Genomic DNA, 18,653 nt, shown 5'->3' with positions numbered 1-18,653 from the left:
ATTGCCTCCAAACTAATCGTTACTGACCACATTTGCTTTTCTTTTGCAATATTCCTTTGACATAGATATTGATGAATGTAGTACAGATGCTGGTGTCTGCGTTGCTGGTGTTTGTAAGAATACCCGGGGTTCATTCACCTGTCAGTGCTTTGAAGGATACTCTATGAAACCAGGCATTCCTGGATGCTCAGGTAACTTACAGTTGTTTCTAGAATAAGAAATAATCAACTGATGGGAAATTGTTTCATCCTTTATTCTTTAAAATAAAAAAATTGAATTGAATTTGTGTCATGATCTTTTTTATTTCATTTCATTTAAATTCTTTTTATTGCATCCAAATCTCATCTTTTTCAGAAGAAACTCATTGTAAAAATGTGTACAGTGTATATAATGCACCGGTAGTTGGTATCCCGAATAAAGCAAGTAGTGAACTCACATCACTTTTGATTCTAAGAATGTGCATATAAAGATGAAATAGTTAACTTGTAACAGCACCATTAATGCTATCACGGAAGTAAGCTCCATTGGCACATCACTAGGCTGGAATGACATAATACTTTACTCAAAGCCATGGAGGCCTCGACTTTGAAATTGTTTCAGGACCAGTGTTCAATCTTGTTCTTTCCAAATATGTTACATTGGTGTATTTCATTATCTATATTCATAATCATTTCCTTCTAAGACATATTTAGTTATGCTCTAGTCAAAATAAAATAGTCAGAAAATAGTTTAAAAACAGCACAGAAAATATGTTTATGTTACTATTTTCAACTCTAAATATATTCTTCATCTATCTGTTGTTCCAAATCCTTAGCCTGAAATATTTTTTGTTGTTGTCTATTTTACTTCTTTTTTTCCCATAAGAAAATAGAAGATTTTTTTCTCCCCCTACCATAAATATTGAGAGAAAATAGCAACCCCAATTTTTTGCAAGTGAAAAACAACCAAGGTTAACATTGCTTTTTTCTTCAATCTTGTTGTCTCTGTAGACATTGATGAATGCATGCTACAGATGCACCAGTGTGCCATCAACTCACAGTGTGAGAATACCATCGGCTCCTTCCAGTGTCGCTGTAACCCAGGCTTCATCGTTGATGAGAATGCTAACATCTGTATAGGTAAGTCACAACCCATTCATTATCCCATCGAGTTATACTGTGAGATTTGTTCAGGAAATCACAATTCTGAAGAAAGAAGGAGAGATTGTCTATATATGATATGCTGTATAAGTACATGTAGGCAAACGCTTAATCCTATTGGATCAATCTTTGATCAGAAAAGTTCTTTGAATCACAGTTCTTGTTTTCTTTTTTTAATCCAGTCTTACTCTTAAGTACATGTAGGTGATACCATAGATAGAGGAGATTGAACTTATTAAATATTTAGATTTTACTGTCTATGTAGCATTGACCCCTGTCAATATCTACCATACTGTAGCTGAATTGATATCACAATTTCTCTTGTTGTAGAAAGTTGCATGCTGTTGAAGAAAATATTGAGGGGTTTTTACATGTACAAAATCTTGCACTCAATTTACCTACTAAAGATGCAACAAATATCTCAATTGTAATTCAGTATGTATCTTCATCGTTTTATTTCTGTGAAGCATGCAAAGACTCCAAATTAACTTTCCTGGTAAAGCACTAAATACTTACTACCAGTATGTTTCAGAATGTGAGCTTGTTAATCTTGAAGACCTCTTTTCTTTTCCTCGTAGATGTGGATGAGTGTGAAAGCTCCAACCATGACTGTCATGAAGATGCTCGCTGTGTGAACATCCCTGGCTCGTACCAGTGTCAATGTAATCAAGGATTCATTGGAGATGGTCTATCGTGCATAGGTAAGTTGGTTTAGTTTCCATTTGTTTTTAAATTGAGTTTAATGTATAAACTAAAGGCATCACATGGTCAAAATATATTGCATTTTTCACTGGAATACATTTATATCTGCTACTATAGGTGGTGTATCCATATTAGAACTGGCTACAACATTTGTTGCTATTTAATTAGATTTTTTTTAAGGAGAAGGCCTCCTGTTTCATGTATATTTTTTGTCTCTGTCATGTTTTGTGTTCTTTGTTATAACATTGAATAGTTTATAGTCTATTGAATAATTCCATGACATAAATGTATCATTGATTGATTTCTTTAATTTGATTTTGTCTTCTTTACATCCATAAAATCGCTACAACAATTATTGCTATTTCATGGAAATTTTTCAGATAAAGAGAGGGCCTTGTATCAGTATTTTTTTGTATCTGTCGAGGAAATTGTCATGTTTTGTGTTCTTGTGTCTATTGAATAATTCTATGATAAAAACGTTTTATTGATTGATTTCTTTAATTTGATTTTTGTCTTCTTTCTATCTATGATATCTGAATAGATGTGGATGAGTGCATGCAGAACCAAGCCCTGTGTGTCAACGGGCAATGTATCAACAATCCCGGTGGTTACGTGTGTGAATGTGAAATGGGATTCTATCCAACCGAGCGCAGAGACAGCTGTGAAGGTAAGTTCTACTCCAATTATTTCTTCACAATAATAAGTGGAGTTTATCACCATTGATCTTTACTTTTAAGCTAGCAAGTGTTAGATGGCTTATGGAAGATGGCAGTGATGATCTGAGTGTTGGAAAGAGGAGGCAATCGTGTTCCTATTCCCGAGATAGTTGAATACTAATCATCTGTTTGTCTCCTTGCTATACGTAGTAACCTTTTAAATTTGTTCATCTGTTTCCGGGCCCGTTGCACAAAACTTACCGTTGATGGTAACTTTGCCATCAATGGCAACTACCATGGAAACCTTGATTTTGATTGGTTGTTGAGCCTTGTTACCATGGTAGTTACAAAGTTACCATCAATGGTAAGTTTTATGCAACAGGGCCCAGTAAAAAAAGACAGTAATCCCTGCCCATTATCAATTGTTAGCTTCATTGTTCTTTCCAAGATCCTTTCTAGTTGATTTTCTAACAATTTCAGTATCATATTCTTTATATAATATCTTTTTGTAATTGTTTAGACATTGACGAATGCTCCAACTTCCCGGATATCTGTGTGTTTGGTCAGTGCATCAATGTACCAGGAACCTTCCGATGTGAATGCAACCCAGGATATATGCTGGATATAGGAGGAGGCAATTGCACAGGTATGTCCATTCAGTGTATCCCTTATATGAAGAGCTCGGTTCCAAAAGGTACTATATTCATTTAAGTCATGCATTGTAACTTGCATACAGTATGAAAGATTTTAGGTTCCAAAAAGTACTACATCCAATTTCGGTTCCAAAAGGTACTACATCCACAAAAATTAAAAAAACAAAAAATTCACGAAAAATATTTGTGCAGACTTAGATTATTTTAAAGAGTGTTTCATACTTGTATCATACAATAGTATAATCAGCCAAAGTATTATTCCAAACTGACATTGCTGACTTTGATAATGAAAGAATTGTGTTATCAGAACTTTAATTTATTGATGTACATGTAGTACCTTTTGGAGCCGAGCTCTTCATATGTACTTTGATATTTAAAAACAAAATCACTGGATGTATACTCGTTGGTGCGTCGATGTCCCAGGAACCTGCTGATGTGAATGTTACCCAGGATATACATGTATCATTGGCTTCTGGCATGAAGGCCTGAACTGTCGTCGACAATGTATAGCACTTATGGCCTTTTTGCAGACATCGTACGAATTACAAATGAATGTAGAAGGAGGCAATTGCCTAGGTATGTCGAATCGATGCATCCTTGTCTGTTTTTTCATATTGAAGACAAAGATTAACAGCAGAATACCCCACCATGCATCAGTACTACCGGTATGTTTTAAGGTCAGGGTCAGGGTTAGGATTATTTATGTGGTGGGATATTTTGTAGCTGTTCCCGAAAAAAAATGCTCAAAGAGGCTTCTGAATTCAAGATATCAAGTTGTAAATAGATAAGTTAGGATGTTAGACTGTTAAGATTTCCTTCTCATTTGTCTTTTTATTTTCTGATTTTATATATCAGTTTGGACAGTTCTGTTATGTGAGCCATCTGCTGTGGGTGCTTCTGTGACACACAGTGGCACGAAAAAGGCTTTTGTTACATGCAAAAGTACTTTCTGATTCAAGAATTTTAGTTTATGAATACTTGTGTTTTTTTGTCTTGATTTAGATGTGAATGAATGTGAGGACCCTGGCACATACTGTGTTAGTGGCCTCTGCACCAACAGCATGGGATCCTATGTCTGTGAGTGTCCTCCAAACTGGGTGCTATCTCGTGATGGAACAACTTGTGCTGGTAAGATTAGTCTCTCCTCCTCCTCCCTTTTGTCCCCCCTCTCTCTCTCTCCCTACCCCTCTCCCCCTCCCCCTTCCCTTTCCCTTTCTCTTTCTCTATCTCTCTCTTTAGACATGTTGAACAACTTTATGATAATAATAATACATTTTATACAACACCTACGTCGATCCCTGTCATTTGATTGGAGGATTGTTGGTCACATGATATTCAATAGATGGTATATTGCACGGTCGTGCATTTTTGGTTATATGCAGACTGCGTACCTCTCTGCCGTGCGCGCGCGTATCCCTGCTTGTATCTGACGCAAAGGCAATCTGAATGTAATCGAGAAGGCTTGAATCCAACTTGAATTTATCTTTAATATAAGGAGTAAAGCATAATTTGTTGATGAATGTTCTATTAGATCTTCTTCGATGTTGTATAAAACAAATAATGAATGTTTTTCATTCGTTCAATGGTGCGAATATTTGCATTCGTTGAAAGATGAACATTAATTCTATTCAACTCAGCTGACGCCTCGTTGAATAGAATGTTAATCTATCAACTCATGAAAATATTCGCACTATTGAACTCATAACCATTCATTATTTGTATAACATTTATAAAGTGCTTAATTTTAATGTTTATAAGCGCAAGAAAAAGAAGAAAGGAAAAGGAAGGAAAAGTGAGAGATACCACAGAAACATGTTAAGAATATTGAATTACAAGTAAACGGCAAAGAAGAATATGACATTACACAAAATAATGACTACATCAAAATTATTTGAAATTATAGATAAAGTTTGTGTCATCCATGTCTACGTTCTGTCTTTCATGTACTTTCTGCTCAATATTCTCTCAATCTGTTTTTTTTTCTCTCGCTCTCTCTCTCTCTCATTCCATCACTGTTCTTTCACTCCACCAAATATGGAAGTTAAAATGCAAGGATATGCAGTGAGATGGAAAAAATGTGACTTGCTTTCTCTCTCTCTCTATCTCTCTATATCAATCCATCACTGTTCTTTCACTCCTTCATATATGGAAGTTAAAATGCAAGGATATGCAGTGAGATGGATACAAAAAATGTGACTTGTTTTTTTCTTCAGATGTGAGAACCGGTTTGTGCTACGCCCATGGCCCAGGGGCGGAGTCTCGACTTGATGTGAACGAATGCAGTCTCCTTCTTGGTACCAGTATCCCAAGGACTAAATGCTGTTGCTCAGAACTTGGCAAAGGCTGGGGAGATCCCTGTGAGCTGTGTCCTCTAGTCAATACCAGTGAGTTCAGTCTAATTTATGTTCACTTATTCTTATCAAGTCAGAGCTGTCTTAAAGAGAAGGTTGAGTTCTGGGAAGAGGTGAACAATAATTTGTGAGTGTTATCATTGTATTATGCAAGTGGAGAAGAACATCAGAAAACAAATGTTCCCTGAAAAGCATGGCTCTTCAAATGCCTTAATATTCTAAATATGGCATGTAACATCATAAAAATCGAACAAATTTCTTATCATTTTGATGATTCCATAACATGGCAGTACACACCAATACTTATATGCTAGATGATCACCCTTTTCTGATCGATTCCACAATGTTTCTTTCACAATGCAAACGCACGTCCAGAATTCAACTTTATCTTTAAGGGTTGGTCAGACCTCACCCATAACCATAACTGTTGTTTATGTGGAAAAATGAATTGGAAATTGTTTTGGTAGGTCAGAACTCAACTATTTATTCAAATGAGCCTCCCATAAACATTTTATCGCTCGGCCATCAATTTCTTTTAGGGTAAGTAAAGCCTCGACGATAACATCTGTGAGCTAAAAATTGCACTCCTTTGATGTGATGTCAGTGGTGGAAGAAAGGATGGAGGTTCTGTTCATAGCGTTTGATGGACAGAAGCAATGCATATCAGCGAGGTCTGACCGGGGCTTTACCATCTATCGAAATATAAAGACCATTTTTCATGTCTTCCTCAAGTAATTTTTGTATACCAACAAAGCAGAATGATATGAATTGATGGGATAATTCAAAAAGAGTTCAATAAAATTGTGATTACATGGAACGGTACGAAAACAATTAAACTCCTTAATGTCATCTGCTTATGATGTAAATATAGCTTTCAACACAACTATGATGTTCTTTCTTTCCTACAGCTGAATTCTTCTTGCTCTGCCCATATGGAATCGGTGTACATATTGATCCTAATGCCACCCGCCCAGTCAATGGTATGTACAAAGATTTAAATGCTGAAATGTAACATTCTTTTTTTTCTCTCTCTCTTAAAAAATTATAAATATATATACAGTCAAACCTGCTTTAGTGACCACCTGTGGCTCTCTACAAAGACCACCTGTCTACAAGGACCACATTTTTTGTTTCCCTTGAAAATGGTTTCTTATTGAAACATGTACTAAAGGAACCTGTCTACAAAGATGACATTGTGTTTCCTTTGGGCGGTCGCTGTAGATAGGTTTGACTGTATTAAAAAGCACATGCGCAGTGCTGATCTCATTAAAATTGACTTGTGAACCTTTAGAATGTCTCCCAGGCTGTCTGATAGATGTACATCGATAGGTCATATCTTACTATTATAGCAAGAAAGAAATCGGGGGGGGGGGGGGGGGGGGGGGGGCGTCAGCGTTATTTCATATCCAAACAAATTTAGCTAGCTGAGGAGAAATCATTTCTCAAATCATTACTTCACAGAAAAAATACCATATACAAGACATATAAGTTTTTCAGGGCAGCTCTTAACAAAACTGTATGTTTCTATGGTAGAAGAGTCTGGTTCCTGCATACTAATACCCCCATCGAGTGATAGACAAACAGGAAAGAAGAAATAAAAAGCAAGAAAAGTGAAAAAGCAAAAGGGAGAAGGGGAAAAGTGCACCCTCCCCCTAATCAGTAGCCTTATAAATTTGCATGCTATTTTCCTAGTGATTCTGTGAGTCGATGAAATATTGTTTCCTTCTCAGAAATCAACCAGTGCCGGGACTTCCCCAACATTTGTCGCGGTGGAGAGTGCCAGCAGGTGGAAGGATCCTTCAGATGTGTGTGTCCTACAGGATACGAGTATGACTTTGAACAGATGATGTGTATTGGTAAGTACTGTGCCATGCTGCTTAGAAAGAACCTAATGGTTTTATTTGCAGTTTCCCCAATTCATTTCTATTGCTGATTAACTTTGTATAATTTTGTAGACATGTTTTCCATTTTGTGTGTTTCTCTGTTTTCTATATTGTATATAATCTGTATCTTATGTGTTTTTTATGGATTTGAATTGAAATAAAACTTGAAACTTGAAACTTGAAGATAGAATTAGAAATGCCCTCATATGTGCATGTTCCAGAGGAGGAACAGATATGTGTGTAGGCCGGTGAGAAGAAACATGGCTTCATACTTCATAAAGAAAGATGAAGAAATACCTTCAGATGTGTGTACACAACACGCTTTGAGTGTGTTGCAAATAGATGTGAACATGTTGGACTGATATTGGCATTTGTATCGTGCAAAGGTAGGCAGTAGTCAGAAATATAATTCTTTTAGTATTTGTCCATTGAACCCCTATCAGATGTTTGAAGGGTAAGCCTGATCGAACCTTGCATGGTGAAAATTAAGCCTGAAATTTACCTTCCTATGCTTATTTCAAGGGTTAATGATACAAGGTATACTTTCTTAATCAGTTTATTGTGCACTTGGATAAGAATTCTATAATGATAAATGCTATCAACATTAAAGTATTCATAATATTGATTTTTTTTTTTAATTGGTTTCTATTGATTTCAGACATTGACGAATGCCAGCTGAGTGCTTATATATGTGGAGCAGGAACGTGTATGAACATGGAAGGCAGTTATACCTGTATGTGTCCAATGGGATTCATGTTCATGAACATGCCTACAGGAAAGAACTGCATGGGTGAGTATTTTATTCTCATTCTCTCCCTCTCTCTCTCTCTCTCTCTCTCTTTACCTCTCTCTGTATCTCTCTCTCTCTCTCTCTCCCTCTCTCTCTCTCTCTACTTATCTACCTATTTATCCATCTCCCCCCCCCCCCCCCTCTCTCTCTCCCCCTCCCTCTCTCTCTCTCTCTCTCTGTCTTCCTAGAGTTCATAATACAGAATATTTGATCAGAATCATCATGAATTTGGTAACAATGGGTTTATCTTGGTGCGTCCAGTCAGCATAATCTTTCTTTGGACTTGTGCCACTCTGACTGGCCAAAACACCCTGCCCCTTAATATTGATGACAGTTTATACCTATGATGATGATAATTGTGTTCAATCATTCAATGTGCATTATTTACATACCGGTTCAGTGTATTCCTACTGGTCATGATGTGTGTTGCATATGTATTGTTGAATTTGTAGGTTTATTTGCACTCCTTTGTTATGTTTAATATGTAATTGTTTATCAGTCTATTTTGTTTGTTATAGCGCTAATAGAGACTTCGGAGGTAAGCGCTTTATAAGCAACGTTTTTCTTATTATTATTACTATTATGATTAATGATGGAACCATGTTCTTTTCTTATGTTCCACCACAGACATCCGAGAGTTGACATGTTACATGTCCTACAACCAGTCAGCATTCCCACTGCCAGAGTGTGGGAGTCCATTGATGACGAGTCTCACCAAGAAGGTGTGCTGCTGCAGTGCACTCATGGCTTCGGCATGGGGAACTAGGCAGGAGTGCTCTCCTTGTCCTGCTCATATGACAGGTATATTATATACCAATAATACACAGCAGTAAGGGCATTAGTAAGAATTCCCCACACGAGGTACCTTTCATTTCATTTCATTTCATTTCATTTCATTTATTTAACCAGTATAAAAACAATTTACAATGAAAATACAATATACAATATACAATATAATGGTTAGGACCCCTAAGAAGCAGAAATCTGCTTGTAATCGGGGCCCTGCAAACAAACAATAAGAAGATAATGCACATAAATTAACAATACAAAGTAAAGGACTTAAATAATACAAGAACGCACCCGTACATCAACACACACGCACGTTCATAAAGAAGGTTACAGAGAAAGAATAGAAGGAAGCGAAAATAGGGCAGAAAGAGATAAAAGTAGAAAAAAGATGGGAAAGAGAAGTACTTACTCAACCATGGATTGAAAAATACTTTTTTTATACATTGATTTAAATCTGGTAATTGTAGAACTTGATCTTAGGTCATAATTCAAGGAATTCCACTCCCGTACCCCAACAAATGATATAGAATTATACAGTGAAGTTGAACGACAGAGTGGGTGATGTAAATTTAGACGTTGACGAGTGGGGTAATTGTGAATAGAAGAATTTGTGTGGAACATATTATTAAAAACAGATGGTAACAGGTTTTTATGAAATTTAAACATAAATATACATGTATTAAGTTTGATCAAATCATATACAGGAATAATTTTCAGTTTAATAAATAGTGGTAAACTTGGAGATATATAATGACTATTTGTTATTAACCGAGCTGCACGTTTCTGTAACATATAAATCTTGAACAGTTTTGTTTTGTAAGTATTACCCCAAATGATATTGCAATAATTTAAGTGGGGAAGAGTCTAACATGCCTGAGGGTGTTTGCTTTGTTTTTAAGGTACCGAGTGTGGGTAATTTTACTAATGCCCGAACAAAATGATGTGTATTATTTGTTTTATAAGATTATGTTTTATAACATAATTTTGATATTGACCGGTCATTACCATTAGATAATGACCTGTCATTATCCAAATTATGCATTAGGCAAAATAAATGCCTGGTCACTTGTATGCTTTCAACCAATCATTTGTCATGGTGGTGGCTGTGGTAATGAGGATGGTGCTGATGATAATGATGTTGATGATAAAGAAGGTGATGAAGGTGAGGAGGAGGAGGAGGAGGAGGAGGAGGAAGGGGCAGTGTTGTCATGATAGCAAACTCTTTTGATTGATGAACATAATTTAATAAGTGTATTTTTTTTTTGTAATTTGCTCTTCTTTTCTTCTTTCAGAGGATTATTACAGGATGTGCGGAGCTACTTCACCTGGTTTTGTTGTAAATCCAGAAACCGGCCTTCCTGAAGGTAAAGCCATTATATGCAGTGAAGAAATAAACTCAAAATTCAAAGTGAACAAACAAGCTCAATTAATAAGGATTGACAGACCCTGAGAGAGTCAGAAGTGTATTTGGGTCCTGGTTACCTTTTGATAATTGGATCTACATGAAGGCTACCAGAAACCACATGCCAAAACATGGTATCACTTAGAAACGTTTGAAATTGGGAATGTATGAATACTTTGTCACAGCTCAATCTAGTATAATGATTTCCTTCAGTTTACAAGTGGGCTAAGATGATCAGGACTGCCAGGAGTGTCATGTATGACAGACATGAGCGCAATACAAGAACCCACTGTTATTATTATTATTATTATCTGTCATACCTGCAGATTATGAATAAGCTGTACAAGCAAGAGGAATATTCTTGTTTTGTATATTTTATATTCATACAGATTCAGGTTCTTACTATAATTTTTTTTTACAAAAGTACAATGAAGATTTATTAGTCTCTCAGTCTCTGTGCGTTTTTCTATGTGAACACAATGCTATTGTACTGTTTAACTATAGAACTAATCAAATCTCTTTGCATTGTTGTACATAGATGTGGATGAGTGCAGGCTTATAGATGGTATCTGTGCTAATGGTATCTGTGTGAACACACCTGGAAGCTTCCGTTGTGATTGTCAACCAGGCTACAGGGCAAACATGGCTTCACATATCTGTGAAGGTAGGAGAATGCTTGTTCCATCTATGAAAACATATAGGCCCGATCAAAATTTTAAACCAATTCTAGGCTTACATACTTTTTCAAATAATCATAACTTTCTTATTAGTTATCCGATTTTGCTCAAACTTTTTTTGATTGGTCTGTCTGATTTTTCTGCTTCTATTGAGAGTAAGTTATTTTTGGAGTGGACTTGGCCTTTAAGTTTTTGGTCAAGATGTGTTAACACAGGAAGTTAGTTTAAGGTCTAAGCTTTCCTTTTTCATACAGGATTGTAGACCCAGGGTCGGGTTTAACTGGAATAGTAGAATACGGACCCATGATATCTTAGTATCTTGTGATTATCACATGTTAAATTACATTCATATCTAGCCATAGCTTTCCCTTATTCTTTTCAAATTTCTATTTGTCCTCTCCCATATTAAAGCAGTTGAAAATAATGTAGCTTGGAAGTATTTTTAACCAATTTCGCTCAGACTTTGTTGTGTTTCTGGATTTTTACTTTAAAGCAACCAGCTGAAAAGGACATTAATGATCATGACACCCATTTATAATGTAATATGAAGATACTTTGTAAGTGCATCTCTCTATAGTCTCATAAGGGTGATGTACCATGAATTTGATACTTACAAATGGCCACGTCTGTGTTTCCTCTTTGTTACCACTTGCAGACATTGATGAATGCTTTGAAGGCATGCATCGATGTGTAGGAAACTCCATCTGTAGGAACACACCCGGCAACCATGAATGCATCTGTCCTCCTGGATACCAACTCTCTGTTTCCAGATTATCCTGTGATGGTAAGTGGATGATGATGATGATGATGACAATGATGACAGCGATGACGACAATGACCTTGACGATGATGATGATGATGATATTGATGACAAACATTCAGAGTAGACCGTCACCCGTCTAGAATGGATATGGAAAGAAAATAGGAAAGATTGTGATGACAATAGTGATGCTGGTGATGGTGATTGTAATGGTTATGATGATGATGATGATGATGACGATGATGATGATGATGATGATGATGATGATGATGATGATGATGATGAGGATGATGATGATGACGTCGATGATGATGATGATATTGATGCTAATAATGAGGAGGAGGAGAGGAGGAGGAGAAGAAGGGGAAGATAGCAGTATTTTATTTGAGATTTTATAGAATGTTTTAGGGAATGGTAGCATATGATGATTACTATTGATGGTGACAGTAAGGAGGATGATGATTCTCATGGTTATAGTAGATCATGGCTGTTTAACTGTTATGATGATGATGAATAAAGGTTGTAGCAAGAGATGAAAGATGAAGACAATGATTACAGTCCATGAAACTGCAGAATGTTGTAACAGATGATCATAGAAGATACATTGAAACTATTTCCCATGTCTTGCTGCCTACTTGATTTTACTGTGATTTCAACTCCACCCTGTTGTCACTAGATATTAATGAATGCTTGACCAGACCTGGTACCTGTATAAACGGCCAGTGCACCAACCAAATTGGCTCCTTTGTGTGTGTCTGTGACCAAGGCTTCCAACTCTCTGCAGATGGGACCCAATGCAACGGTAAGTTCATGTTCCAGATAGAAAGTCATAACAAAACAGTTTTATCAAATTTCTACTTAACTGTTTAGTTTTGATTGCTGAAATTATTGTCCCTCTCAATAATTTAGACAATACAGGGACTGAAATATTGTTAGTATATGTAGAACAGTCTAAACTTTGGATTGTGTTTTCTATAAGTGTACAATAACATCCAGTATTCTTGGATTCCTTAATAATTTGCTCAACTCTAACGTTGAGTTTCATCATCGACAGCTAGTGATCTTGGGATCATTTTACAAAACCGTCATAAGTACAAGTTCACCGACATCCCATTAAAACGTGTGTATTGTTTTTAAAACGTGTTTCAGTGGGATGTCGGTGAACTTGTATATTATGACAGTTTCATGAAACGATGCCCTGAAGACTAACAAAAGAAAACTTTTAATCAAGGCCCATATTAAAGGTATTACAAAGTTTTGGTATGGGGTCATGAATTTGGTTCAAATTAACATATTGGAAGCATATGCGTTCCTACAATATTCATTGATCGTTGTCGCGGTTGAAATCGAGTCATAATGTTATGAAATTATAAATAATAAACTCTTTATGTTGTATAGCTCCCTCTCAAGGTCAAGATATTAATTTAGCTATGAAACAATGTTTCTTGACTAAAATCGACTGATTAGCTATTCCCGTTTAGAAATTATATATCACAACTACATATTCTGAGATTTTCATGGTCGCAGCTACCATTGTACGACCATAGGCGCTATTTGAAATTTATCAACATTTACCGGGAGCACCGGTAAATTTTTATATTCAATTTTTCTCGAAAGCAGAAGTGTTTTAGGGGCTAATTTTTTTAGTGCTTATAATACATCTATAGGGGCATCTAAATATATCAAAATTGTAAAGATTCACTATCCACCAAATTTTCAAAATTTCCCAAAACTTTGTATTACCTTTAATGTGCATGGTATATACAGATATATATAAAGTTTAAGTAACCAAATTACATTTATATATATATATCAAGATAGGACAATAGAATGTAGATTAAATGCACTGATCGCAGGATGGCTCTGGCTGTTTTAAGCTGATTTTAGAAATGAGTATATATTGTTCTTTTCCACTGATATACCTGTACAACCCCACAGTATAATACTGTTATGTGTAACATTTGCAATAGATGCCTTGATGCAAAATGATATGTTGTTATATATGTTTGCACCAATTACATTCTTTAACCATTTAGCTCTACATTAAGACACTTTAAAAGATGCCACTATTTTGATGATTTTCCATCCGTCCGTACTCACAGATATTGATGAGTGCTTCCGTTTCCCAGACCGATGTGGAAACGGCACCTGTCAGAATGTGGTGGGAGACTTTGCCTGCAGCTGCAACAGAGGCTTTGAACTCACTATCAATGGAGACTGTGCAGGTGAGTGCTTTCAGTTCAATTCAAGTTTATGTCCACAATCTGACAAAAATACAAAACAATCAAAAGACAAACAAGAATACAACATGAGTATAATATAACAGATAATGGTGGGATCAAAAATAGGCATACAGGCCTTTCTATGGTCAATCCCTTGAGTATATACATGAAAGTCAAATTTAACAAAAACATGAAATAAGTAACTAACAATACAAAATCAACAACTACAATGACAAAACAAAAAAGGGCGGGGAAAAGGATTGGGAGAGGAAATAGGAGTATTTACCAAGTGTTATCTCAAGCAGGAACATTTTCATAGCAGTGTTGATATACTAAAGTAAACCTAAAGTCAATAAATCGGCCATACACTGAGTGCTTATATAACGCAGTGTACATGTATGTAATGGCAATGTGCGCGACTTTAGAGTGTTTTTATCAGGGATTCCCTCTGTAAACTCTGTCAATGGAATATATGCAGTGGCATATTTTTATATATTCATTCGTGGCATTTGCCAATTGTCATGACAATAAGGAAAATAATAATGGCAGTAGTGATATGAGACGAGACAACCTTTGACACTAAACTGCCCATATGAAGGGTAGGAACCAAAACCAGCACCAACTTGTGGGTATTCTTATTTGCATTATGTATTTGAAGTAGTGAAGGTTATAATAAATAATAGTTTGTGCCACACTTTTCCCCTAAATAGTTGATTATGGATACCATTCTTTCATTACAGCCAGCTTGTTTGACAATTCCTTGTACCGTTAATGATATGAGCAGACCTGCCAACCAGTACGATTTAGTCGTATTTAGTACGATTTTTAGAAGCAAATACGACAGTACGATTTTCCTTAATAAAATACGATTTTCAAAAAAAAAATATATATATTTTTTTAAATTTTTTTTAAAAATATTTTTTTAAATTAATATTTTGTGTGTGCGTCCGCCATTTTCAATGGCAAAATGTCCATTCTGTCCTGTAAAATATCCTACAAGCATCTCACATCGGCAATTTGGGGATGTTTATTGGTTCATCGAACACACCAGCCGTGACGAAATAATGCATATTCAACCAATGATCAATAAAAAAAAACTCTTCCTGTAAATAGAAACTGTAAGAGGCATTGATCCGCGTAACAATCCGTTTTTATTTTCAAGAATACAACTTTTGTCAGTAAAATACAACTTTTGACACTAAAGAATACAGTTTTTGAACTCCAGAGGTTGGCAGGTCCGTATGAGAGATTGTATCGAGCAGATGTAACTGAATTCCAAACACTTACAAATCAGAAGTTGTTTCATGGATATGCTTGAATTAGCTACAGCATATAATCAATCAAGGCCATGTATTATAAAGCCTTTTGATTGATCGTAAGTCTATGGCTCATCGTAAATTGAAGATAAATCTTAAAATCAATTTTGGGATCTGTCCCTCATGCAGATATCAATGAGTGTGCAACGATGCAAGGCACATGCCCTAATGGTCGGTGTGTGAACACTCCAGGCAGCTTCTTCTGTGATTGCGTTGAGGGATACGTTCTATCTCTATCAGGACTACGATGTGAAGGTGAGGATTAGCTTCTGATTTTCTTGTTTTATTAAAATGATTATAAGTTTATTGCTTCAAATCAGAGTACATAAAAAAGTAGTTTGTGAAGGACATTTACATCAATATAACAAAAACATAGTAATGAAATATAGGGTATAGAATAAAGCGTAGATAACATTGATAACAATATTACATATTGGTTATGTTTTACATACTGATTTTCTTCTTGTTTGTGTTTGAATATTCAGTAGCTATGAGTTTAAACTTACAAATATAGAGATCCCAAAACAGACCGTGCCCAAAAATGCAATATATTTACGTTCTTCGATCTTTGAAGTTCATTGGCTGTAACTTGAAAAAGAAAGAGGCACATTTATGGATATGCAGTGTTAACAATAATGCTGACCTAGTTTAAGTTCAAGTTGCTACATGACCATGCTTGAAGATTTTATTCAACCCTGCTCATAGATCTACAAGATTTTGCAACTAAATATACTTGTATACGAATGTTGTAGAAATCCTGGACATAATGCACTGTCCCAGAAAACAGGGCATCTGCTATTTTATTGAAAATTAGACAACTATATTACATGAAGATAATTTTCTTTTTTGGGTGCTTGATGCATGGATAAAAAGAAACCTCCATGTATAGCCAATTTAGCTATACAGACTGCCTGCCTGTAAGGTCCCCTTGTTTCCTTTTAATCGGCTTTATATGGATTAGATTCATGTTAATGACTGTTTCATTTGATATTGTTTTAGATGAGAATGAATGTATCTCAAGGTTGAATATCTGCCAGAATGGTCGCTGTGATAATAGTATAACGACTGTTTCATTTTGATTGTTATAGATGAGAATGAGTGTATCTCGAGGTTGAATATCTGCCAGAACGGTCGCTGTGATAATACTATTGGAAGCTTCAGGTGTTCCTGCTTCGATGGTTTCCAACTTTCACCTTCTGGTCAAGAGTGTATTGGTAAGAACATACATGCCAATTTCTTTTTAATTAGCTATTTTATTGAGTTGTATACAGTTTAACCATGTGATTTGGCAAAACTCGGCATGATTGAGTCACCTACCCAGATAGTTGAAACATAGTTTATGACTGCATTTTGAATTTATTACTGTTACTAAAAAAAAAAATCTTATTTCTTGTATCTTTTATGAATTTTCTGCATTGACATAATGTCAAATTGATACAGTTGTTGCCCTTTCTGTTGCACTTTCCCAAACTTCCACAAGTTGTGAACATTTCCATGAACCACAAAAGATACCTAATTTAATAATGATTTTGATACCTCACATAATCTAACCTAATCCAATCCAACAATCTCTCCCTGTTTGTAGATACCGATGAATGTGTGATTATTCCTGACATGTGTCGCAATGGTGTGTGTCAGAACACTCAAGGAAGTTTCCAGTGCACCTGTCCTCCAGGCTACCTACTCAGTAGTGATGGGCTCATCTGTATAGGTCAGTACAACACCAACAACTGTGTTATCAGTTCATAAAACTGTCATGAATACATGTACAAGTTTGCCGTTATCCCATTAAATCGTAGCTTAATTTTAATACATGCTCTTCATGGGATGTCGGGAAATGTGTGTTTCATATCCATTTTGTGAAATGCTGCCCATATTCATAAGTTATTTTTTCAGTAGTCCTGGTTTATTGTTATTCACTTATTATTGAGTGTTGTATGTTTACTGCTCCAATCCATACTGATGACTTTCACTCTGTGGAGAATAGATTCAAATGTTAAATGATAAGTGTTGTTCCATGAAACCATAATAACTATAAATAAGCGTCTTGATTTAACACATGCTCTTTAACGAGATGTCAGCGGTTTTGTATTTATGTGAAATTAATGTGAAATGCTGCATATATTCATTAGTTCTTAACCTGGAATAAATTAGTCTGCTGACACTTTCAAAGGAATTGGTAGTCTAATTCTTAGTTTGCTTTGGGCATTCTTATGCTTCTCACATTTCTTCATTCTCTAAACAGACATGCGTAGAAGCTACTGCTACAATGATTTTGTCGGTGGTCAGTGTACTGATGCTAGGGCAGGCAATGCAACTCGTAAGGAATGCTGCTGCTCTCTTGGTGCTGGCTGGAGTTCCCCCTGCAATCTATGCCCAAGACCCTCAGATGGTGAGTCGATCATTCAAATTATTTTGTATCTTTGCTTGGTATTTTGTTTTGTATAGCTCCTTGAGTAAGTAATTAGAAAAGTGCTTTTTATAGATATTACTTATTATTATTATTGAATATCATGTTTGAAGCTTTTGACAAATTTCTGGTAATTTTTTCCTGACCTCTGACAGTTTCACTGATCTTTACTTCATTGGCACTGGTTTTTCTTGTAGCCTATAAACAAATCTTTTTGTTTGTAACATACTGGTAGTGCATGCATTGACTTCTATATGTTTGTACAATTACATTTTCTTTTAAATAAATTAGCTCAGGATGCTTAAATTCTCAATGACTACTGTGTCTAAAACTCATGAAATATATCTTATCATAATTTTACAGCAAGCTTCACTGAACTTTGCCCCGACGGTCCTGGATACGCACCGAGCTTGACCCCTGACCTCTACGAGGACATCAACGAGTGCAAGGTGTTCCCTGGAATCTGTGAAAACGGTATATGTATCAACACAGACGGGTCCTATCGCTGTCAATGCCAACCTGGATTCATCCTCGATACCACCGGTCGCATCTGTGTCGGTAATGAATATGCACAACTTTTATGGTCAAGTTTCTCCATCAATAACATTATTAAAATCATCAACTAGTCAAGGATTCACTATGAAATATTTATTCTCACACTCAGATGCATTGAAATTAATTGAACCATGCATTCATTTAATGAACAGTTGAAAATTTTGTTATTTTGGTAAGCATTTTAAGTCTCAACGTGTACATGTAATTGTATTAAACTAGAGTTAGTTTGATTGAATAATCAGATAAAGATATTGTTTGATGAGGATCATAAAATAGTGCATTACCTTACCAGTCAAGTTTTTTTTATGGGAAAGAAATATAGAGGTTTAAATAAGGTGTGCAGGTGAA

General features: G+C 35.7%; 1 protein-coding gene across 4 annotated transcripts in view; it reads left to right on the top strand.

The window, feature by feature from the left end:
* LOC577106 (fibrillin-2) overlaps nucleotides 1-18,653 on the top strand; it is an 80,366-nt gene that overhangs the window by 46,091 nt on the left and 15,622 nt on the right. For 2 of the 4 annotated variants that reach the window (XM_030977430.1, XM_030977429.1), the window contains 21 exons: nucleotides 66-191; nucleotides 990-1,118; nucleotides 1,718-1,840; nucleotides 2,383-2,508; nucleotides 3,018-3,143; nucleotides 4,153-4,278; nucleotides 5,364-5,534; nucleotides 6,410-6,481; nucleotides 7,232-7,357; nucleotides 8,043-8,174; nucleotides 8,802-8,975; nucleotides 10,256-10,327; nucleotides 10,904-11,029; nucleotides 11,698-11,826; nucleotides 12,479-12,604; nucleotides 13,905-14,027; nucleotides 15,470-15,595; nucleotides 16,429-16,554; nucleotides 16,926-17,051; nucleotides 17,586-17,732; nucleotides 18,114-18,308. In XM_030977430.1, coding sequence (XP_030833290.1) covers nucleotides 66-191; nucleotides 990-1,118; nucleotides 1,718-1,840; nucleotides 2,383-2,508; nucleotides 3,018-3,143; nucleotides 4,153-4,278; nucleotides 5,364-5,534; nucleotides 6,410-6,481; nucleotides 7,232-7,357; nucleotides 8,043-8,174; nucleotides 8,802-8,975; nucleotides 10,256-10,327; nucleotides 10,904-11,029; nucleotides 11,698-11,826; nucleotides 12,479-12,604; nucleotides 13,905-14,027; nucleotides 15,470-15,595; nucleotides 16,429-16,554; nucleotides 16,926-17,051; nucleotides 17,586-17,732; nucleotides 18,114-18,308 — 2,727 coding nt within the window. The remainder of the gene's footprint in view (nucleotides 1-65; nucleotides 192-989; nucleotides 1,119-1,717; nucleotides 1,841-2,382; nucleotides 2,509-3,017; nucleotides 3,144-4,152; nucleotides 4,279-5,363; nucleotides 5,535-6,409; nucleotides 6,482-7,231; nucleotides 7,358-8,042; nucleotides 8,175-8,801; nucleotides 8,976-10,255; nucleotides 10,328-10,903; nucleotides 11,030-11,697; nucleotides 11,827-12,478; nucleotides 12,605-13,904; nucleotides 14,028-15,469; nucleotides 15,596-16,428; nucleotides 16,555-16,925; nucleotides 17,052-17,585; nucleotides 17,733-18,113; nucleotides 18,309-18,653) is intronic. The other 2 variants (XM_030977431.1, XM_030977432.1) reach the window with 2 other exon arrangements.

The sequence above is a fragment of the Strongylocentrotus purpuratus genome, unplaced genomic scaffold, assembly GCF_000002235.5.
Source record: "Strongylocentrotus purpuratus isolate Spur 01 unplaced genomic scaffold, Spur_5.0 spur5_scaffold_9, whole genome shotgun sequence".
NCBI classification, from domain to species: Eukaryota; Metazoa; Echinodermata; class Echinoidea; order Camarodonta; family Strongylocentrotidae; genus Strongylocentrotus; species Strongylocentrotus purpuratus.
This window is presented reverse-complemented; position numbering and strand designations above follow the sequence as displayed.